This window comes from Mizuhopecten yessoensis, unplaced genomic scaffold, assembly GCF_002113885.1.
Source record: "Mizuhopecten yessoensis strain PY_sf001 unplaced genomic scaffold, ASM211388v2 scaffold1539, whole genome shotgun sequence".
In the NCBI taxonomy this organism is placed as follows: Eukaryota; Metazoa; Mollusca; class Bivalvia; order Pectinida; family Pectinidae; genus Mizuhopecten; species Mizuhopecten yessoensis.
The window spans coordinates 455,424-480,813 of record NW_018404097.1 but is presented as its reverse complement, the minus strand read 5'-3'; the positions used below and the strand labels follow the sequence as shown (position 1 = coordinate 480,813).

At 35.4% G+C, this 25,390-nt stretch overlaps 1 protein-coding gene across 2 annotated transcripts in view; it reads left to right on the top strand.

The window, feature by feature from the left end:
• LOC110464509 (nicotinamide/nicotinic acid mononucleotide adenylyltransferase 1-like) overlaps positions 1-25,390 on the top strand; it is a 52,720-nt gene that overhangs the window by 19,985 nt on the left and 7,345 nt on the right. The window contains exons 4-9 of one of the 2 annotated variants that reach the window (XM_021519763.1): positions 4,151-4,308; positions 5,584-5,735; positions 6,175-6,276; positions 6,865-6,923; positions 7,809-7,904; positions 17,515-17,785. In XM_021519763.1, the coding sequence (XP_021375438.1) occupies positions 4,151-4,308; positions 5,584-5,735; positions 6,175-6,276; positions 6,865-6,923; positions 7,809-7,904; positions 17,515-17,785 (838 nt within the window). The remainder of the gene's footprint in view (positions 1-4,150; positions 4,309-5,583; positions 5,736-6,174; positions 6,277-6,864; positions 6,924-7,808; positions 7,905-17,514; positions 17,786-25,390) is intronic. The other variant, XM_021519768.1, reaches the window with a different exon arrangement.

Below are 25,390 nucleotides of genomic sequence, written 5' to 3'. Positions count from 1 at the left end.
GGTCTTGTTCCTTTCTATAAAAGTCTTGTTCCTTTCTGTGAAGGTCTTGTTCTTTTCTGTGAAGGTCTTGTTCCTTTCTGTGAAGGTCTTGTTCCTTTCTGTGTAGGTCTTGTCCTTTTCTCTGTGAAGGTCTTGTCCCTTTCTGTGAAGGTCTTGTTCCTTTTTGTGAAGGTCTTGTTTCTTTCTGTGAAGGTCTTGTTCCTTTCTGTTAAGGTCTTGTTCCTTTCTGTGAAGGTCTTGTTCCTTTCTGTGAAGGTCTTGTTCCTTTCTGTGAAGGTCTTGTTCCTTTCTGTGAAGGTCTTGTTCCTTTCTGTGAAGGTCTTGTTCCTTTCTGTGAAGGTCTTGTTCCTTTCTGTGAAGGTCTTGTTCCTTTCTGTGAAGGTCTTGTTCCTTTCTGTGAAGGTCTTGTTCCTTTCTGTGAAGGTCTTGTTCCTTTCTGTGAAGGTCTTGTTCCTTTCTGTGAAGGTCTTGTCCCTTTCTGTGAAGGTCTTGTTCCTTTCTGTGAAGGTCTTGTTCCTTTCTGTGAAGGTCTTGTTCCTTTCTGTTAAGGTCTTGTTCCTTTCTGTTAAGGTCTTGTTCCTTTCTGTTAAGGTCTTGTTCCTTTCTGTGAAGGTCTTGTTCCTTTCTGTGAAGGTCTTGTTCCTTTCTGTGAAGGTCTTGTTCCTTTCTGTGAAGGTCTTGTTCCTTTCTGTGAAGGTCTTGTTCCTTTCTGTGAAGGTCTTGTTCCTTTCTGTGAAGGTCTTGTTCCTTTCTGTGAAGGTCTTGTTCCTTTCTGTGAAGGTCTTGTTCCTTTCTGTGAAGGTCTTGTTCCTTTCTGTGAAGGTCTTGTTCCTTTCTGTGAAGGTCTTGTTCCTTTCTGTGAAGGTCTTACTCATCTATGTGATGGCTGTGCAGATTCTTTGATGTTTTTGTTCTTTTTTCTGAAGGTTTTGCTCTATGCCATGAAGTGAAATTTCTAATCAGAAATATGGTATCTTCTTAAATAGGAGTCATATGTTAATCAGGCGGAGTAATTAAGGTTCTATGACAAGTCACTCCTTTATCAATACACAGTCCTCTATTATCATATCAGTCTTACAGGATATAAATCTCTGTCCTATTTCTGCTTATCTTTGTTCATCTCGGCCGTACAATCAGATGGAATACTTGTCTCTGTAGCAGAATGGAGAGAACAATTGTATCTAGTGTACGAAAGCTTAACCAGGTGGAGTTTGATTCCCGGCTAAGAATGAAGGACTTGTTTGGTAGATAGCAGTAATGGCTCACCTGTGACCTATAAAAAGTTATAAAAAAGGCTTGGACATGGCTGTATCATTTCAAAATATATGATGATGGAGTGGACATTGTACATCTGACAGGTAAGGGATTGCCGCTGAGATAGAAGTCTGTAGATATTGAATACCTGACGGACACCAGTCACATAGTCAATGTCCACAGGTTTCCATCTCAGTGGTGACCATTATCTCTCCGGTAATGTGTTGTTTCTATGGCGATACCATTTGATTTTATCTGTCAGCTTGGACACCGTGTCCACTGCTTCCTGTCATGAAAGAGAACAGTTAAGATCAAAAACAGCAGTCGCAGGACATACAACAAAATAGACATAATGGCCGGACATGGTCACATAGGGATAGTGGTGTACATGTACTGACTAGGTATGCAGCTTCGTCCGATTCTCACGTGGCCATTACAGAATAGATTTAATGGTCCGATCTAAAACTAATTGATACAGACATTGTATGGCCATAATTAATTATCTCAGCGGAACACATTGATCAAATAGGGGATTTAGTCGAAGAGATTAGCCAGCTTGGTGTAGAGCTTATAGAAAAATACACAAGCTTGAAAAATCTGTAATTGCATAAGATTATTCACTGATTGTCTAAAACATAATTTTCAAGTTGGAAGATTAACATACGTATTGGTGATATGGGGAATCTTAATTGCGGCAGACTGACGGTACAGGGTTGATGCTGTGGTTACAGAGGGACTGACCAGGCTTAGAAACATTCAGCCTCCGGACCCAGGAGATAATAAATGGGTCGTTATATTGCCTGCTTTGATTGACTTAACAGTAATGTGATGGATCTGTCCTTTATCTAGCGAAAGCATTTGAACATGTATCAACCTTACAAAAAAATGTTGCAAAGAAAAAGATCTGAAATTGTTTGTTTGGAACTTGGATGTATATATATCTGCTATGATATATAATTGAGATTTTCATGTTGTTGACCATTTAACATGCAAGTGAAAGTGGCGATAATTTGTCAAGAAGCCAATACCCTGCATGGTCAATATATATCAGGTAGTGATAGTCAGGCAGCCTCCAGGTCCTAATATAATCAATAAAACCTTGATCACTGTCATTCCAGATTATCAGTGATCACAATCTAAATAGTAGGTGTCAACGTTAATTCTCTACAGGTAGATTCTAGTGACGCAGAGATCAGATTTTAAAGTAAGGAATTAACTGAATTTTCTTGAAAAAATTATCACCATTAACAGAAAATCAATTTCTTGTTCCTCAGAAATAGCATGTCCTCAAATTTCACTTTTTATATTATTCAACTAAAAATGTTAAATGTATTTTAACTAAAATACTAATAATATTCTCTGAAAGCATAAGTGCTACACCAACCAACCTTGGACCCTAGATGCATCTTAACCCTTTCACCCCTATGTAACTTTAGTAGGCTCTACCATGCATTGATCTGGGTGAGTCCATTATGGTCTACAGTGGTGAAAGGGTTAAGTAGTACATCTCAACCCATGCATCAAATGCTGGATGCGGATATGTGGGGATGTGATGTGAAAAATGCTGGAATCGAGGCTCTGAATACTCCAGCATAATAAGAGATTGTACCTGTTGATTAAGATTAGTCAAAATGACATTCAAATGTATGTTAATACATTGTTGTGTACAGTGTATATAGTTTACAGTGTATACATGTACTCATCCATGTTTACTGATAAAAACAACACACATGTGACATATGTCAGTTCCTCACACAGGAAGTAGGAAGGGGCGGAGGATATCTCCGTCATCATCATCAGTACATATACTCCATTCTCCACCAATGCAAGCATTGCATTCACTAAGGAAACATATCTACATGTATATGTAATTGACATTTCCTCTCGTTCACACTGCCATATAACATAGAGGATGTTATCAGCATTCAGGATACTTTACTTAAGGACTGTGAGGCAAAGCAGTACTGATTTTGAAGTTAGATTTATTCTCAGTTGAAAGAAAAATCAGTTGATCCCATTCACTCTCTATGTTTGTTCTGACTGTATAAACAATGTTACGTCTTGTAAAAGGATCAATATAATCAGTACCTTTCAAGTTATATAATGTGGTTGTGTTGTACCAAATGTCATTATATAACTTATGTAAATAGTGGAAAACATATGTTCTACAAAATGATGAGGTAAATTGTATGAAAATATAAACAGATATCTCAGTAAGTCAGTTGTTTGAGTTACTTGTTTAGAAAGACATCTGTGGATGTCAGTTGTCAGGGATACTTGTGTAGAAAGATGTCTGTGGATGTCAGTTGTCAGGCTTACTTGTGTAGAAAGTTATCTGTGGATGTCAGTTGTCAGGGTTACTTGTGTAGAAAGATATCTGTGGATGTCAGTTGTCAAAGTTACTTGTGTAGAAAGATATCTGTGGATGTCAGTTGTCAGGCTTACTTGTGTAGAAAGTTATCTGTGGATGTCAGTTGTCAGGGTTACTTGTGTAGAAAAATATCTGTGGATGTCAGTTGTCAGGGTTACTTGTGTAGAAAGATAACCGTGGATGTCAGCTGTCAGGGATACTTGTGTAGAAAGATATCTGTGGATGTCAGTTGTCAAAGTTACTTGTGTAGAAAGATATCTGTGGATGTCAGTAGTCAAAGTTACTTGTGTAGAAAGATATCTGTGGATGTCAGTTGTCAGGGATACTTGTGTAGAAAGATATCTGTGGATGTCAGTTGTCATGGTTAGTTGTGTAGAAAGATATCTGTGGTTGTCAGGGTTACCTGTGTCAAAAGATATCTGCCGTTGTCAGTTGTCAGTTGATCGATATTTGTGTGAGGTAGCTAGTTGTCAGGGGATGTACAGTATGTTTATGATAGTTTTATAACTGTTTCTTGTGTTAAAGATTGGACACCTGGGAATGTGAGCAGGCTACCTGGACAGAGACTGCCAAAGTGTTGTCACACCACCGCTCCGTACTGGAGAAGTCCTGTAGGGTTAATACAAAACCAGCTCCAACCAAAAAGAGGCGGAAAGATCTACACAATGAGAGTATCAATGAAGGTAAAGAGGCTTCATAACTTCTCTATAAATAGCAATTACATTCCAAGTTATCGATTCTGAAATGGAAAACAAGTCATGTTTTACATACTGAGTCTACAATGTTGCTATTGTAGGAATTATCAGGAAATAACAAGCTGGTTATCTCATTGCAGAATTGATAATGGAAGCTTAAGTCTAGATATGTGTTAAAATATATATATGTGCAAAAACAAACCTCACAAAACAAACACCAAATGTTTAGTTTATATAGCTTGTAAAGTAAGGAATATATTAGTGTCGTATAATCTATTTTTTCTTATTTCATTTGTTTGATTTTTAAAAAAAATGACTATTCAAACTTGCAATGAATAAATAGCAATGCCCTGTGCAAGCAATATACTTCTTTTGATGTTTCTGTCTGGTAAATGACTTGATGAATACTAAGCTATTGGGAAAAGATCATTCAGACACAACTTGATCCTACATGTAATCATTCAAAATCTGTATGAGAGAATAAATGTTTGATTTAATCTCTGGAAATTACAGTTGTAACACAGACACAAACATACAGTTGTAACCCAGACACAAACATACAGTTGTAACCCAGACACAAACATACAGTTGTAACCCAGACACAAACATACAGTTGTAACACAGACACAAACATACAGTTGTAACACAGACACAAACATACAGTTGTAACACAGACACAAACATACAGTTGTAACACAGACACAAACATACAGTTGTAACACAGACACAAACATACAGTTGTAACACAGACACAAACATACAGTTGTAACACAGACACAAACATACAGTTGTAACACAGACACAAACATACAGTTGTAACACAGACACAAACATACAGTTGTAACACAGACACAAACATACAGTTGTAACACAGACACAAACATACAGTTGTAACACAGACACAAACATACAGTTGTAACACAGACACAAACATACAGTTGTAACACAGACACAAACATACAGTTGTAACACAGACACAAACATACAGTTGTAACACAGACACAAACATACAGTTGTAACACAGACACAAACATACAGTTGTAACACAGACACAAACATACAGTTGTAACACAGACACAAACATACAGTTGTAACACAGACACAAACATACAGTTGTAACACAGACACAAACATACAGTTGTAACACAGACACAAACATACAGTTGTAACACAGACACAAACATACAGTTGTAACACATATGTCACATGAATACAGTTGCCAAGCATATGACACATGAAAATAAGGAGATATTTCTGTGACAGATGAGATTGACAGGGGTATAGAGATCCCTAACTCCTACAACACACGGCTGTCCACCGGAGTGTCCAACAAGGACAATGTGGTGGTCAAACTTCTGTGTGGAGGTGACCTCCTCGAGTCCTTCGGCACCCCCGGGCTGTGGAAGGAAGAAGATGTAAGTTTGTCAAATTTAATCAATTATAGGAATCAAGTTTTAGTTTCAGGTCCATTGTTAAAAACCTGAACAGTTCTGAATGCAACAGGTTTTTTATCTGTAGATAAAAGAAATGTTGAAAATCCCATCTGTTATAAGTTGTACATATGTATATGAAATCAAGTTGTGGAAGTGTGAAATCTTTTATTAGAACTTTTTTGTTGGCAAAGTTTGTTACCTGTTAATCTAACCAAGCCTTGAAATAAGGACACTTTTCCATGACAATGTACAAACTGTTATATAGCTCTTATTCATTAGGTTTAATTGATCTGGTTTCCATCTCATGTCACATTCGTAAAAATAATTATTTCTGTTGCCATCTTTTCTGACAGTAATCATGTGGGTATTTTGTTTTGTATGACTTCAGATATCACAGATTTGTAATTTTCTTTTTTCTCAGATTGAAAATATTGTCAGCAACCATGGCCTCGTGTGCATAACAAGGGCTGGCTCTAACCCAAGGAAGTTTATCTATGAGTCAGACATCCTCAGTAAATACCAGGTGGGTTGTGGACAGATTAGTGTCTTAGTTTTAGCTCAAAACCTTACTGTATGTGTGGTAACACTGTGAGGTAACCAAGCTATCAAGTAATAATTTAATTTTGGCTATTCCTCCAATGCTTCACTTTTTCATGTTATATTGTATAACCTTAAAAAAATTGACAACACAAAAAGTGATGACGTCATATATCACAATGTTTGGCGCAGTATTTGTAATCTAAATTTACCTTCTGATTGGTTGAAGTTGCTTGACAATGAAATTACTGCGCAATGTTGAGTTTTGTGCATAATTTTTTTCTTTTTCAGAAGTGAATAAATATTTATCATCTATGAACTAGTTAAGTGTTGTCTGTTTTGTTTTAAGTTAAGTTATAAGGGATAAGCATGATTTTTTTGGGGGTTATACAACATATAAAAAAGGTGTGCACTTTTGTGCTTATTAAACCGCTTTGCATTTTAACTCGAAGTTGGAATATGCAATCAGATTTCTTTATAGCCAAATGGCTTGGATCATGAAAAAACTTTTGAGATGAATGGCTTAATCATAATCAAATTTAATATAAGTTTTCTCAATTTTTATATTCCACAGGAAAATATTTTCATTGTGACAGAATGGATAGAAAATGATATAAGTGCAACAAGAATCAGGTAAGTCATTGTACTGTTATCAAGTCATATCTTAGATCATTGAGAATGAGTTTTATGTATATTTGCCTTTTACTGTTAAGTGTAAACGTTACCTTGCCTTTTACTGTTAGGTGTAAACGTTACCTTGCCTTTTACTGTTAAGTGTAAACATTACCTTGTCTTTTACTGTTAGGTGTAAACGTTACCTTGCCTTTTACTGTTAAGTGTAAACGTACTCCTTGCCTTTTACTGTTAGGTGTAAACATTACTTTGCCTTTTACTGTTAGGTGTTAACGTTACCTTGCCTTTTACTGTTAAGTGTAAACTTTACCTTGCCTTTTACTGTTAGGTGTAATCGTTACCTTGCCTTTTACTGTTAGGTGTTAACGTTACCTTGCCTTTTACTGTTAGGTGTTAACGTTACCTTGCCTTTTACTGTTAAGTGTAAACGGTACCTTGCCTTTTACTGTTAAGTGTAAACTTTACCTTGCCTTTTACTGTTAGGTGTAATCGTTACCTTGCCTTTTACTGTTAGGTGTTAACGTTACCTTGCCTTTTACTGTTAGGTGTAAACGTTACCTTGCCTTTTACTGTTAGGTGTAAACATTACCTTGCCTTTTACTGTTAGGTGTTAACGTTACCTTGCCTTTTACTGTTAAGTGTAAACGTTACCTTGCCTTTTTCTGTTAGGTGTAAACGTTACCTTGCCTTTTACTGTTAAGTGTAAATGTTACCTTGCTTTTTACTGTTAAGTGTTAACATTACTTTGCCTTTTAACATTATACAGTTTTTAGTTTCATGATCAGTGCATATTTCAAATACTAATTTGATCTAATAATGTTTTGATGTTCCATATGCCATGCTAATAGGAAAGTGAATAGTGACAAGAAAAGTTTGTGTTTACAGGAGGGCAATTCGGCGAGGGGAGAGTGTGAAATATCTTATACAAGATCCAGTGATTGACTATATCAAGGAACATGGTCTTTACGGGGTGTCCAACAAGTAAGGATGACCTCTAACCTCCCTTGTGACCTTTTGTGACCTGTGATGCATGTTTTATATAAGTTTTACCTGTTTTGTTACACCTGTCCTAATTTTGCTGAGCGCAGATCTCTTTTTTGTTATGATTTCTGTCTGTCATGTGTTATAAGTGCTCAGACTTTGGGGAAAGTATGAACAGATGATCTTTCTCAGGTAAAATGTATTTGTATAGATGAGTTCTCTGACAGGATTATTTAATTTGTAATCTGTGTTTGCCACAGAAAGATCATAATTTGGTGCTAACAAATTTACAGGTATAACATAATGTTCGGATGAAAAGGAAATTTTATTTGTGTCATTTTGAAGTTTTAAAGGGCATAGAAGTTAAACTTGCAATTGAAATGGAGACTTGAGAAGTGAGCATTCAAATTTTCTCAGAAAGTGGACCCATGACAGACTTGATATTATGTATGGCTGTTTTTCCATAAATTTGTTTCTATGGAATGCCCTGTATGATAGCTAGCTCCTGTAGAGACCTGTACATCCCTACAACCACAGTAAATGGTATGTCTGTGTCCTAGGAAGGTTATAATAAGCTCCTTTAAGTCAGTATAATGTAAACATTTTATAGACTCGGAATGGTTTTGGGGCTAAATAAATTTCATTTTAATATAATATCTTAAGTGATCAAGGTGAGCATTTTCTTTTTTAATTAGTCAAGATTGCCATGTATCTCCACATTTTGTGGGTGCACAGTGGTAGATCCATACACAAATTTCAAAAAATATTTGGTGGGGGGTATGGGGATGGTGGTCTTAAACTGTTAGCTGTTGTCATCTATACTCAGATACGGTGGTCAGTAATGTCCAGAAACTGTACTTTACCTATTAAACTGGTCAGAAATATCCAGAGACTATTTGTTGTGGTCAGTAATTGTACAGATACTGTATATACTGTGGTCAGGAGTGTGTAGAAGGTCTGTACAGGAGTGTACAAATGTAACTAAACATACTATTGTATATGAACTGTCACCGGCTGGAATTAACTGAAACTGAATATAGGGCATCATACCTACTCTGTACATGACTGTATATCACATATTTCTGTTTACCATCTACTATAACTGTTAATCCATGACAAAGAAAATTAACAAATTAATATCTTGTTCTGTGCTATAATCTATAGTTCTTACCTTCCTGGTGATCTTATGTTTGAGTAAGTTGTGAAATTACTTTTTATTATTTGGAAAGTATACCTCCAAATATGTATGTAAATCTGAAGGTCAAAGTTCAACTAAGGTCATCTAAATTTAACTTTCCCTCCTGGTGTTCTTAGATCTCAATAAGTTGGGAATTCGAATATAGCAAGAAACAAGATGTCATTTTGGTCAGGTTCTCCTAGAAATCTAACAGGAAATTTTATAATCAGGTAAAACAACCCCTTGTTTGTGTGACCTGGAAACTTTGGCTGTACTTGTGGATTTACAAATGTATGTGTGATTAAAGGTATGTAACACTAATCCCTCCACCACCAATGTTAATAGGATGAGTGTGGGTTGATCAGATCATCGTAACAAGCTACACATAGGATTTTAGGTCCAGAGATCAGCCACTTGGTACAGTGAATCAGGTTCACTACAAACATTTTATGGACTTAGATGCCAATAATGTAGCCATATTTTTGCCCTGGTACACAAACATCAACCTATGTAACAAGTTTTAGGTTAAGCAGTGCTCCCAAAAACACTCAAATGAGATTTTTTTCAAAACAGCTGATCGTACCCCTAGTTTACAAGAATTTTCTTATGTGACAATGGAACTGATCACATAGAATCTTGAAAGTTCATTAAAAAAAATACCCCAAAATCTAAACTATAGTGGGGATACTGGTTAAGGGGTTTGTTATGAAGATACTTTACTGTGAAATTAATTTGACCATGACTTTTCCAGCTTTACTTAAAATCTAAAATGTATTAGACACTACATGTCCAATACAGAGTTCAACAAAATAATGAAACAAATGGCGAGCAGACATTAGAATCGTAGACTGCCCCTATACAGACTGCCCCTATACTGCCCCTATACAGACTGCCCCTATACTGCCCCTATACAGACTGCCCCTATACATGAGGTAACCTGAGTTCTAGGCTGATGAACTGGAGTTTGTATGATTGTTATTGTTGAGTTATAATACCTGTAATGTCAGTTTTTGTTTTCCTCAGGAAATTGTTGCGCCGAATTAGAGCTGCCTTGCATTGCATAGTTTTCTGTACCTGTGAAAACCCACGATCATTTAGGTACAAATCGTGTCACTTTTGATTTGTTTTTGTTCGTTGTTACATCTTTATTTCATTGTTTTCTGGATAAAATTTATTCCTTAAGTGTTGTTGTTTTTGCATGACTACATGATGTGAATATAAATAACCTGTGCCAGTGGTTTCTATAAAAAGACAAGACATGCTGTATGTCAGTTTTTCTTGCCTAGTTACAAATATCGAGACCAATATCAGGACATGACCAGTACCTAACATGTAGGATATCCATGTATCTATCACTGCCACACTTTACCTAGACCAGCATTAAATGATTCAGAAAATATCCTCTCCTGTGGCATAGCGGAGGGGGCATGAGGGTCTTACCTGTATATCTGTACATACAACCTCCCAGCTAGAACTTTGAATCTAGAAGTCCAGTAGTACTTTATCAAACTTCATGTAATATAGATATACATGTATATATAAATATTGGTAGTAGAGAGTACATGTACAACACCAATATCAAAAGTAGGTCACTGTGACTTATATTTTTTAACTTCATTGACTTAGCAGTGCAAATGAGATCCAACGACCATATTCCGTTAGTTCCAAAGGTTTGGAAGCCTGGTTCCCATTGGAATTCAGTAGTCCAGCACAAAACGTAATCAACATTCCAAGTAAATAAAATCATCCAGTTATCTTTACTTTGAATTTTCATTGACTTTGGTTAGTCTTTGTGTTGAGCTCCTTTTCCATCAGAGAAGGAGCTGGAGTATAGGTATGTTTTAACCATTTTCTTGTTGAATGTAATATTATCAGGCCCTGTTAGTTTCATGCTTACAATAATTATACTGAAGTAATTTTTACCTCTATATCATTCAGTCTCAAAACATTTAGGGGATGTATACTTCACAAGACTTAACAGACTGAGAAAATTAAGCTTTGATCACTGTCAACAGAGATATATCTATGTGTGTGATATGTCTTTCAGACTACAATTACCGGTGATAAGTTTAGTATCTTTTAAAAGGAAATGTTATGGACATAGGCATTGTGTGCCTCTATATTCATATCTAGTATCAAGCCCAATTCCTTGTAAACAGGTTTTACAAAATAAGTGAAAGTTATTTCTGGAAATATATTTTTTTTGCTTAAAAATTTGATCGAATAAAAATTATAGCTTGTGTGATCCCTCTGAAATATGACATCACTGTATCTAAGCTTGACAGCCAACGTTTTGAGCACTGAACAGATTTTGTATATATGAGATTATTTGCATTGCTTCGTAAGTTTGAAACTCATCTGTTAAAAAAATACAGAGTTACAGCTAATAGTGCTAAGCAATTAGCTGACACAAAAATAATTTCTGTAACAAATTGGTTGTCATGAATTGGTTTATGTATAACTCTAAAAGAAATCAGATTTTAGGTAAATGATACATACAAATCTTCAGTTGTCATGACAGAAAGGGAGCATTGAGCAGGACACCTTTTCAACTATTGTTTTACATCAAGCCAATGCATCCACAGGGCCTTCAGTAGAAATGTCATCTTCTTCAAGTTTTATTAGTTCATATTGAGATTAGAATAAGTATTAATTTAACAATGATATAAATATTCTTGTAATACAGTATTAATACCACATTTCCCCGAAAATAATGTGAGTTTTCTTTATGAGATCATTTTGTTTTACAATTTAAAACAAACCTGATGATGATTGTTTTAAATCATCAAATGTGTATATTTTTATTTTAATAATAGCAAAGTCATCAGTGATGTAAATTTGACTGAAAATGGATTTGTGTCATAAATAACAAACTACACACAAGTCCTAAACACAGTCTTCAACATCATCACCCGTTACAATCAATTTACAACAGGTACACGTACATAGTATCACCTATAATTGTACCTAAACTGTGCCTATCACCTTACAATAGGTACACGTACGTAGTTAACCTATAATTGTACCTTAACTGTACCTATTACCTTACAACAGGTACACTTACGTAGTATCACCTATAATTGTACCTAAACTGTCCCTATCCCCTTACAATAGGTACACGTACGTAGTATCAACTATAATTGTACCTAAACTGTACCTATCTCCTTACAATAGGTACACGTACGTAGTTAACCTATAATTGTACCTAAAATGTACCTATCACCTTACAATAGGGACACGTACGTAGTATCGCCTATAATTGTACCTAAATTGTACCTATCACCTTACAACAGGTACACGTACGTAGTTAACCTATAATTGTACCTAAACTGTACCTATCACCTTACAATAGGTACACGTACGTAGTATCGCCTATAATTGTACCTAAATTGTACCTATCACCTTACAACAGGTACACGTACGTAGTATCGCCTATAATTGTACCTAAATTGTACCTATCACCTTACAACAGGTACACGTACGTAGTATCACCTATAATTGTACCTAAGTTGTACCTATCACCTTACAACAGGTACACGTACATAGTATCACCTATAATTGTACCTAAACTGTACCTATCACCTTACAATAGGTACACGTACGTAGTATCGCCTATAATTGTACCTAAATTGTACCTATCACCTTACAACAGGTACACGTACGTAGTATCGCCTATAATTGTACCTAAATTGTACCTATCACCTTACAACAGGTACACGTACATAGTATCACCTATAATTGTACCTAAATTGTACCTATCACCTTGTGTCCTAATCTTTTTCCTAATACAATTGTATGGTTGACCTTTGACCATTTATTATTATTTTTGACATTAAAATATTTTTTGTAATTTTTTAGAAATTACCAAGTACATTGAATTAGAAATGAAATAGTATTGGTACATGGGAGCAAGTGTTGCATAAGTATTTAAACATCTGTGTGATGTAAAATGTCTGTTAGATATTTGACAATCGGGATTATCATTGGCCCTGGCATAGACATGAATCTTGTATTAATGTGATAGAGTTTTATAGATAAATGAATATGCATGAGAGAAGCAATTGATGAATATGCATGTTAAAATATTACTATTTTGTGATACATGTATATAAACATTAATTTTGATAATAAAGAGATGTAAACTCTTTCTTTCATTGTTCTATTTGTCAATAGCTTGCCATTCTTTTTTTCTGTGTTTTAATTGTAATTATATGAATTGCATGTTTGTAGTGTCATGAACAAATCATTTACATGTAGTTGTGTAATATTTAGATAATAGATTTATGTAAATACTAGATTTACTCTACAACACAATTAACTGCCAGTAATTGACATTTGGATGTTGAAAGTAATATGCTATGTTTTATTGAAATTAAAGGTTAAATAAAGTTGTAACATGAAAACATGTGGTGTCACTGAGAATGTTAATGATCACAACATTTAATCCATCACTGTCACATCCTATTATACCTGGATGCAGTTTAAAAAATAGTGACTGGTTTATACCAATGCACCCTCAAACGCACCACATAGGACAAGGGCAGTGACATAAATAGAAACTAGGTAAATATCAAAACTGAGAACTAGATCATTATCACAACAGGAAACTAGGTCAATGTCACAACAGGAAACTAGGCCAGTGTCTCAACAGGAAACAAAGTCAGTGTCAAATCGGGGAAAACTAGGTCAGTGTCTCAACAGAAAACTAGGTCAGTGTCACAACAGGAAACTAGGTCAGTATCACAACAGGAAACTAGGTCAGTTTCACAACAGGAAACTAGGTCAGTATCACAAGCTACATTGCAGTTGTAAAGCCATTGTCAATAGGATCACCCAAAATACAAGGACACCAACACTATATGTATTTGAGTTTCATAAACCATGTTGAACATGCAGATGACTTTTTTCCACTCATTGATTGGTGCTTCATGTTTAGTTTCCTAACCAATCAGGTACAATTTTCAGTCCTCATCATATTTGCCATATTCATAAATGGTTTCCTAGTATATGACACTAGCCTTCAAATAATGAAGAAATAAGTAGAAATAATTTTGACTAAAAGCGTTCATGACTAATTCTTTGAAAAGCTTGTTTCTATTACATAATCTGTCCACTAGCTTAATAGTGAGAAGAGGGTAGAGATTAAAACTGGGAATTACACGTGAAAGTGTTCACGCTTGATAGTTGTCACACTTGATCAGTACCACCTGTAATTCTTGTTAAGGTCATCATTCCCAGTGTAATACTCTTTACTAACATTAAAACACATGCACTCTTACAGTTCTTGTCCACGTTAAATGGCCTGTTAAATAGAGAACAAACCATGCATTAGTTTGACATGAACATAACCATAGAAGTAAATACATGTTCTGTGAAACAGAATAGGAAAAGTGGACAGAATGGCTATTGGCCTTGTATCGATCAGTTCATGCGGTTTGTCTTTTCTATTGGCTGTAGAATACATTATATTATGTCTTTGATTGACAATGTTTGAGGTTTTTGCAAAGTGAGCTTAATCATAATAAAGCGCTAGCAAATTGAGCATATGTTGATTTATGTTTTTTTAAGCAACAAAAACAAAAGTGATAGAACCTAGTCAAGCAACACAGGATCCGTCACCAGCAGACTCATTTAAATTTGAGCCAGATCGACGTCTCTGGTGTAGTATAATATGTTTTCAGATATTGTTGCTGGATTTAATCATTTTCCCACGCACAGAAGTAGGACACTCATAACACTTTAATGAATTAATTCTTCTCAAAACTAGCACAGTGATCATGTTATAAACACATCAGTCAATTTATCAAATTATAATTACTGCAATGATACAAACTGTCTACTCTCTGATATCAGTATACAATATCATATCACCATTCTGGAATCTGCAGATGTCCTCAAACCCTGTGTTTCCACTTTCCTGATGTTAGTTTGTAGTATTTCAACACAATACAATTTATTAGATTTCCCATGAGATTGAATTGAATTCAATTGGAAATATCCACTTAACATATCCCCAGATTGACCAACACTCAGTCTCCCATGGGACCGCTCAACACTAGGATTCCAATAGTAAAGACTGCTTGTTCTATTGGCCATCTAATAGGAGGTTTCAACATTGCTGTCATTATATTGAGGATCTAGAAGGAGAGTTAACATTGCTGTATTTATATTGGGGTTCTTGAAGGAGAGTTAACATTGCTGTATTTATATTGGGGTTCTTTCTAGAAGAAGAGTTAACATTGCTGTATTTATATTGGGGTTCTAGAAGGAGAGTCAACGTTGCTGTATTTATATTGGGGTTCTAGAAGGAGAGTCAACGTTGCTGTATTTATATTGGGGTTCTAGAAGGAGAGTCAACATTGCTGTATTTATATTGGGGTTCTAGAAGGAGAGTCAACGTTGCTGTATTTATATTGGGGTTCTAGAAGGAGAGTCAACATTGCTGTATTTATATTGGGGTTCTAGAAGGAGAGTCAACGTTGCTGTATTTATATTGGGGTTCTAGAAGGAGAGTCAACATTGCTGTATTTATATTGGGGTTCTAGAAGGAGAGTCAACGTTGCTGTATTTATATTGGGGTTCTAGAAGGAGAGTCAACATTGCTGTATTTATATTGGGGTTCTAGAAGGAGAGTCAACGTTGCTGTATTTATATTGGGGTTCTAGAAGGAGAGTCAACATTGCTGTATTTATATTGGGGTTCTAGAAGGAGAGTCAACGTTGCTGTATTTATATTGGGGTTCTAGAAGGAGAGTCAACATTGCTGTATTTATATTGGGGTTCTAGAAGGAGAGTCAACGTTGCTGTATTTATATTGGGGTTCTAGAAGGAGAGTCAACATTGCTGTATTTATATTGGGGTTCTAGAAGGAGAGTCAACGTTGCTGTATTTATATTGGGGTTCTAGAAGGAGAGTCAACATTGCTGTATTTATATTGGGGTTCTAGAAGGAGAGTCAACGTTGCTGTATTTATATTGGGGTTCTAGAAGGAGAGTCAACATTGCTGTATTTATATTGGGGTTCTAGAAGGAGAGTCAACGTTGCTGTATTTATATTGGGGTTCTAGAAGGAGAGTCAACATTGCTGTATTTATATTGGGGTTCTAGAATGAAAGTTAAATTGCTGTATTTATATTGGGGTTCTAGAAGGAGAGTCAACGTTGCTGTATTTATATTGGGGTTCTAGAACGGGAGTCAACATTGCTGTATTTATGTTGGGGTTCTAGAAGGGGAGTGAACATTGTAGTATTTATTACATTTTTATAAGGGATGTCAACATTAATGTAGTTGCATTGGAGATCTATAAAGGAAAGGTCAACATTGCTTTAGTTGTGTTTTGCGTTCACGAAATAGCGTCAACATTGTTGTATTTGTTTCTTGAAATGATGTCAACATTGCTTTTGAAACAGATCTAGAGGTCACTATTTTTCCGATGCCTCTGATAGGAGCCAAACCTGTAACCTCTAAATCTTGTTTTCTAGTCTTTACACGCTCTACAGAATGAGGTAAAAAGAAAAAAGCCCTCAAGCCGAGTCAGAAGAAAGTGTCTATTTTGTACCGGAGAGACACTATAGATGTATTACAGTTCTAGAAGGGGACTCAATATATTATAGTTGTATCAGAGTCCTGTAAGAGTTGTCAAAATTGCTACAGTTTAATTTGATCCTCAGGAGAATGTGGGCTTTTCTGTGGTTATTGTTTATATGGAACAGAAAATTATGTGAGAAAGTTTGTCAACATGCCGTCAAAAACGTGTACGTTTTCATTAAAATTTGAAAAGGAACACTGTTTTAATGGTTGATTATCCCAGAAAAGTGTGTAAGGATAGCTTCAGGAGGTTTGATTAGATCTAGCTATTCACTTGGGTATGGACCAACATTACAGGCTGAAATCAAGGACAGGATTAATGTTTCTCAGGAACTGTCTAAAGATTAATATCAGGAAATTTCCAAAAAATGATGAAACTCGCAGAACTATCTGATAAATATTGTAGTGATGTGACCATGTCCTAACCCAATACATGTACATTGTAATGGCCATGTCTCTCCGTAACATAATTAATGTATTTGTAAAGTTTATCATCAGAGGACATTTATTCTAGAATTAGCGATTGAAGAATATTTTACCGTCCTTTTGTCAGCGATTTGGCCGATTATAGGACTGCAGGCCTGACTTGTGTAGGTAGTCCCCATAGGATATCTCCCTCTTTTAGTATGTATGGTTACTGTAGGATAAAATACACGTCATAATATTCTCTGAGGAAACTACAAACTCTGTGAACATGATGGTTGTTTTGATAATTAATTTCATTGAATTTAAAACAGATAAGGAATTCTCACAGTAACATTATTATATCAATGAAAGAGTATTATAAATTCCTTTCGCGCTAAAATTGTATTTATTTTTTTCCTTTCTTTGTGCTTCCTTGGATGCAGTAAGTATATCAATGATTTCCTTAAGTCACCCCTAGATGATCCAACTATCTTCACGGACTTTGTTGACGCCCCGCTACATGTGGACCTCCCTGATGTGACACGCCCACCGATGCCAAACCCACGGACATATATGGACGAATATGATGCTCCACGATCTCCAAAACGTCAACTCGGTTCAGAACACTATGATGAATGTCCCAGGTCTCCAAAGTCGCCACGCAATGTGCCATGCATGACCGACATCGGAACTTTGGTGCGACGCGTGAGAAATGTACGAATTGCTTATAATATGTATGCACCCGAAACCCTAGTATGACCCCGGATGTGCTTCCAGTGATTTCAGTTCAAGTGTGCAGACTGCTTTTAGACATTTCTATGATCTTTATTATTTTACGTATTAAATTTTATGACACAAACTGGACCAAAACCTGACTAACAATGATATCATCAATCTTCATTTATAGGTCATCACAATGTTTACTCTCGACAACATTTCAAATATATAAATGAGTATTTATAATACAGGGATGAAATAGAAATGCTAAGAACCTCTCCAAGAAAGTAGAGTAACAAAACCCAGCTTTTGCTGATGCTGGAAGTTTGAGTTACGAGCTTATGTCTAGATAACCATGCCCCTAATCAAAACGTGCCACTTAGCCATATATTTTTGTAATTCTATACAAAGTCTGTTCCTCAAAGATTACTGGGTACCTGTTTCCATTAAGTGCACAGCTGAGAGAAGATGGCCTACAACATGCAATATACAAATTGCACAGAGACCCAGGCCCTCCACATACGTAAAACTTTCCCACGTAAAACCTTCCCACGACAGACTATGGATTTTTGTCGTTACAATACTTGTAATGCGCCCCATCAATTTACACACATGAGTAAACAACCCTGAGTGGATGTCAGATATTTAGACACTTTGAGCATCACTAAGTTCACTTTGATTTCTTGGTAATGCCTTATAATTAATAGTGATAATTAATAGAAGTAGTCCTTTCAATTAAATTGTTATTTTTCTAGTCATGAAGTCAACGACAGGACTTGCTTCATATCTATGGCCCTATACTCTACCTTTAACCACAGTTTTCCATTGAAAGGGAATGTTATTTCAAATGATTAGAAGATTTCTATGATGAATCTAGACCTACTATTTGTAACTTCCTTAAACATTTGTATATTATTCCATCTTTGTGGTCTGGACAAACTGCTGATATTTGCTCATTTTGACCAAAGAAAAGTCTGTGCTTCCTACACCCACTATTGTCATAACTGATCCCTGGGCCACTGCCAAAACTGTAACCAGGTAGTGGACACTTTTTCTGATAAATCATTTCTGAAAAAAATACCTTGTGGGACTTTTATGAAGATAAAATAATGAAGTTGAAAGAAACAAAATGTATAATCAGCAACAGTGTTCTGAGTGTTTAAAATTAGCGAGGCCACGGATAATTCCGTGGCGAGGCTTAAGGCTGGGATTTGAACCCTAAGGCCTATAGACTTCTGATTGTTGTAGTCACTCTGACCAACTGAGCCAACTGGTCAACAGAAATGTTGTGGTACATCTGTGCTCCAGTTATATCCAACTTTAAATTGAGGGAAGTTGACTGCATATACGAAAAACCACAGGGCAGTGGGACAGGGATCCTTAAATAGAATTCATTAGTTTTATACGTACATGTACTGTATATACGAAAAACCACAGAGCAGTGGGACAGGTATCCTTAAGGAAGTTAAGGAGAGGTTACTGTATATACGAAAAACCAAAGGGCAGTGGGACAGGGATCCTTAAATAGAATTCATTAGTTTTATTCATGAACTGCATTTTAGTAGGCATGAATTTAATCCTTGATCACTTCTTCCCTGAGTCTACATAAAATTAGTTTTAGTGTATCAATCAACTTAAATATGTCAGCATTAAAATGATAGATCAAACATGTAAATGCAAATTTGTCATTGTCAGTACATATATAGGTATTTCAAGTTGATTAGGGAATAAGGAAACATTATTTATCATCTTGTGTTAGCATTAAATTGGATAGCTAGATATGAAATGAGTATTTTCAAATAACATCAAAGAAATAATACCTTATGCTTTAGGAAACAAGTATCCAGTAGTGTTTATATAATTAGAGGCGATCTATATATAGTGTACCTTAATTATCATTAACACTTTTCTCCCACGGCTAATCATACACCCGGACCAGTATCAGTATAGCATGATCAAAACCTACAGCAGAACAATATATTCATATATCTCAATTAGCTTCAGGTTCCCTGTAGCAGATTAGAATGGAGCAATATAATCGTTGTTTGAACATTATTATATAATATACGTCAATGATCACATAGGCAAATAGAGTTCTGTGATCAGAATATCGTGAAATAGCCTACATTAGGTGGACAATCAGCCACTGCCATGGTAACGAGTGACAGGAGTGTGACATTGTGTAGATGTTTATTACAACTTTGATGTGTAATATTACTTGTCAGACCTTCATTGATTTGTCATCCATTACTGACCTCATAAGTCCAACAGAGAATGTACTGAAGCATTTGATTGGTCAAGCATTTCACATTTTTTTTTTATCATTGGTCTTCCAGGCATGTTAATGATGGGGAGAAACTGAGAATCATTATGTGATGGGACAATTACATGCCAGACATGAAAAAAAATAATCTTTTGATTGGTTGAGCAGAAAATGTCATCACACGTTTGATTGGTCAAATATTCCATTTGGTAGTCAGTGTTTGGTCCAGCAGAATTTCAACAGCACATTGTCTGCTGCAGTAACTATGTAACTATATCTATAGTCATGTACAAAACACCTCACAAACTTGTTTGTACTGTACAGGTACCGTATATACCACAAACAATCTTCTCTGTACTATACAGGTACCATATATACCACAAACAATCATCTCTGTACTATACAGGTACCATATATACCACAAACAACCATCTCTGTACTGTACAGGTACCGTATATACCACACACACAATCATCTCTGTACAGGTGCCGTATATACCACAAACAATCATCTCTGTTCTGTACAGGTACCGTATATACCACAAACAATCATCTCTGTACAGGTGCCGTATATACCACAAACAGTCATCTCTGTACTATACAGGTACCGTATATACCACAAACAATCATCTCTGTACTATACAGGTACCGTATATACCACAAACAATCATCTCTGTACTATACAGGTACCGTATATACCACAAACAATCATCTCTGTACTATACAGGTACCGTATATACCACAAACAATCATCTCTGTACTATACAGGTACCGTATATACCACAAACAATCATCTCTGTACTATACAGGTACCGTATATACCACAAACAATCATCTCTGTACTATACAGGTACCGTATATACCACAAACAATCATCTCTGTACTATACAGGTACCGTATATACCACAAACAATCATCTCTGTACTATACAGGTACCGTATATACCACAAACAATCATCTCTGTACTATACAGGTACCGTATATACCACAAACAATCATCTCTGTACTATACAGGTACCGTATATACCACAAACAATCATCTCTGTCCTATACAGGTACCGTATATACCACAAACAATCATCTCTGTCCTATACAGGTACCGTATATACCACAAACAATCATCTCTGTACAGGTACCGTATATACCACAAACAATCATCTCTGTATTATACAGGTACCGTATATACCACAAACAATCATCTATGTACTATACAGGTACCGTATATACCACAAACAACCATCTCTGTACTGTACAGGTACCGTATATACCACAAACAATCATCTCTGTACTATACAGGTACCGTATATACCACAAACAACCATCTCTGTACTGTTACCAAATTTATCACATAAAGAGTGTCATCTCCATACTCATTTACTTGTACATTCCTAGAAAGTTATTGATGGACAACATTAAATTTTTCCAGGAACATCCAAATGTGGTTGGTTGTTGGAGAATCAGTAGTGTTAAATTTGTTATGATTACACCTGTATAACATTGCTACAGCTGTACATTATTCCAACCATACACTCAATATGACATAAACATATGTACAATTATTACACCTGTACTGATGTTCATCAATTACACTTGTACATCAGTACAATTGTTACACCTACAAAGTCTGTACTGATGTTCAACAATTCCACCTGTACATAAGTACCATTGTTACACCTACAAAGTCTGTACTGATGTTCATCAATTNGTATTATACAGGTACCGTATATACCACAAACAATCATCTATGTACTATACAGGTACCGTATATACCACAAACAACCATCTCTGTACTGTTACCAAATTTATCACATAAAGAGTGTCATCTCCATACTCATTTACTTGTACATTCCTAGAAAGTTATTGATGGACAACATTAAATTTTTCCAGGAACATCCAAATGTGGTTGGTTGTTGGAGAATCAGTAGTGTTAAATTTGTTATGATTACACCTGTATAACATTGCTACAGCTGTACATTATTCCAACCATACACTCAATATGACATAAACATATGTACAATTATTACACCTGTACTGATGTTCATCAATTACACTTGTACATCAGTACAATTGTTACACCTACAAAGTCTGTACTGATGTTCAACAATTCCACCTGTACATAAGTACCATTGTTACACCTACAAAGTCTGTACTGATGTTCATCAATTACACCTGTACATCAGTACAATTGTTACACCTACAAAGTATGTACTGATGTTCATCAATTACACCTGTACATCAGTACAATTGTTACACCTACAAAGTCTGTACTGATGTTCATCAATTACACCTGTACATAAGTACAATTGATACACCTACAAAGTCTTTACTGATGTTCAACAATTCCACCTGTACATAAGTACATTGTTAAACCTACAAAGTCTGTACTTGATGTTCATCAATTACAGCTGTGCATAAGTACAATAGTTACACATAAAAAGTCGGTACTGATGTTCATCAATTCCACTTGTACATCAGTACAATTGGTACACCTACAAAGTCTGTCCTGATGTTCATCAATTACAGCTGTGCATAAGTACAATTGTTACACCTAAAAAGTCTGTACTGATGTTCACCAATTCCACCTGTACATAAGTACAATAGTTACACCTAAAAAGGCGGTGCTGATGTTCATCAATTACAAGTCTGTACTGATGTTGATCAATTACACCTGTACATTAGTACAATTGTTACACCTCCAAAGTCTTTTCTGATGCTCATCAATTACACCTGTGCATAAGTACAATAGTTACACCCAAAAAGTCGGTACTGATGTTCATCAATTACACATGCGCATAAGTACAATTGTTAAACCTACAAAGAATGTACTGATGTTCATCAAATACACCATACATCAGAACAATTGTTACACCTACAAACTATGTACTGATGTTCATTAATTACACCTGTCTATAAGTACAATTGTTACACCCACAAAGTCTATAGTGATGTTCATCAATTACAAGTCTGTACTGATGTTGATCAATTACACCTGTGCATAAGTACAATAGTTACGCCTAAAAAGTCGGTACTGATGTTCATCGATTACACCTGTACATAAGTATAATTGTTACACCTACAAATCTGTACTGATGTTCCTCAATTACACCTGTACATCACTACAATTGTTAAACCTACAAAGTCTGTACTTGATGTTCATCAATTACAGCTGTGCATAAGTACAATTGTTAAACCTACAAAGAATGTACTGATGTTCATCAAATACACCTGTACATAAGTAAAATTGTTACACCTACAAAGCCTTTACTGATGTTCAACAATTACACCTGTACATCAGTACAATTGTTAAACCTACAAAGAATGTACTGATGTTCATCAATATATGTACAATTATTACCCCTGTACTGATGTTCATCAATTCCACCTGTACATAAGTACAATTGATACACCTACAAAGTCTTTTCTGATGTTCATCAATTACAAGTCTGTACTGATGTTGATCAATTACACCTGTGCATAAGTACAATAGTTACCCCTAAAAAGTCGGTACTGATGTTCATCAATATATGTACAATTATTACACCTGTACTGATGTTCATCGATTACACCTGTACATAAGAACAATTGTTAAACCTACAAAGAATGTACTGATGTTCATCAAATACACCTGTACATAAGTACTATAGTTACACCTAAAAAGTCTGTACTGATGTTCACCAATTACACCTGTACATCAGTGCAATTGTTAAACCTACAAAGTCTGTACCGATGTTCATCAATTACAAGTCTGTACTGATGTTAATCAATTACACCTGTACGTAAGTACAATAGTTACACCTAAAAAGGCGGTGCTGATGTTCATCAATTACACAAGTACATCAGTACAATTGGTACACCTACAAAGTCTGTCCTGATGTTCATCAATTACACCTGAACATAAGTACAATTGTTAAACCTACAAAGTCTGTACTGATGTTAATCAATTACACCTGTACATAAGTACAATTGTTACACCTACAAAGTCTTTACTGATGTTCAACAATTACACCTGTACATAAGTACAATTGTTACACCTACAAAGTCTTTTCTGATGCTCATCAATTACACCTGTACATAAGTACAATTGTTACACCTACAGAGTATGTACTGATGTTCATCAATTACACCTGTACATAAGTACAATAGTTACACCTAAAAAGTCGGTACTGATGTTCATCAATTACACCTGTATATAAGTACAATTGTTAAACCTACAAAGTCTGTACTGATGTTCATCAATTACACCTGTTCATAAGTACAATTGTTACACCTACAAAGTCTGTACTGATGTTCATTAACTACACCTGTACATAAGTACCATTGTCTCACCTGTACCTGCACCTGCTTACCTGCACAGCTGTCATTTAGGTTTCAAATTACACGCATTTGTTGTGAGCTTTATTTTACAATACTGCCTTAGGTCTAAGACCAGATTTGAAAAAAAAATTGTGTGAAAACCTTCATTACCGTAATTTTTTCTAGCATATATGCTACATGTTGAATATTTTTACTTTGTGTACAGTAATATTTTTTCAATTCTGTTGTTTTTTTTCATCAATACCTATATACATATAATTTCAATACTTTGGGCCACAACAAGTGGGCTTAATGTGTTTGTATGACTAGATTTTTTTTTTTGTGAAAATGAACACTTAACCCAATTAGAATTGCCATGATTTTACACAAAACTTTAAATATAGTTAATTTGAATAATTAACAATTTGATAAGCAATTCAAAGTACATGTATATCTTAATATAGTGCTTCATTGGAAATATCTGTGGTAATAAGTGTAATCACCACTAAATGTGTAGAAGGTTGTAGCTACACACACACTGGTGATTAGAAAAGGAGTAAAATACTCAGAATTGAGCAAAATAAAATGTTTAGGGGTAAAATAAAACATCAAGGAGTAAAATAACCTGGAAAGGAGTAAAATTTTACCCCATACGTTTTATTTTACCTCTATCCGGGTTATTTTACCCCCTTGACAAGTTAAAATACTCCTAGATTATTATTTTACCCCCCTGACGAGTTAAAGTACTCATATTTAAGTTATTTTACCCCCCTGACGAGTTAAAGTACTCCTAGATTATTATTTTACCCCCCTGATAAGTTAAAGTACTCCTATGCGGTTTATTTTACCCCCCTATCGAATTAAAGTACTCCTAGATTATTATTTTACCCCCCTGACAAGTTAAAGTACTCCTATCCGGTTTATTTTACCCCCCTGACGAGTTATAGTACTCCCCGATTATTATTTTACCCGTAGACGTTTTATTTTACTCATTGGACTTTTAAAGTACTCGTGGCTTTTTATTTTACTCGTGGCTTTTTATTTTAC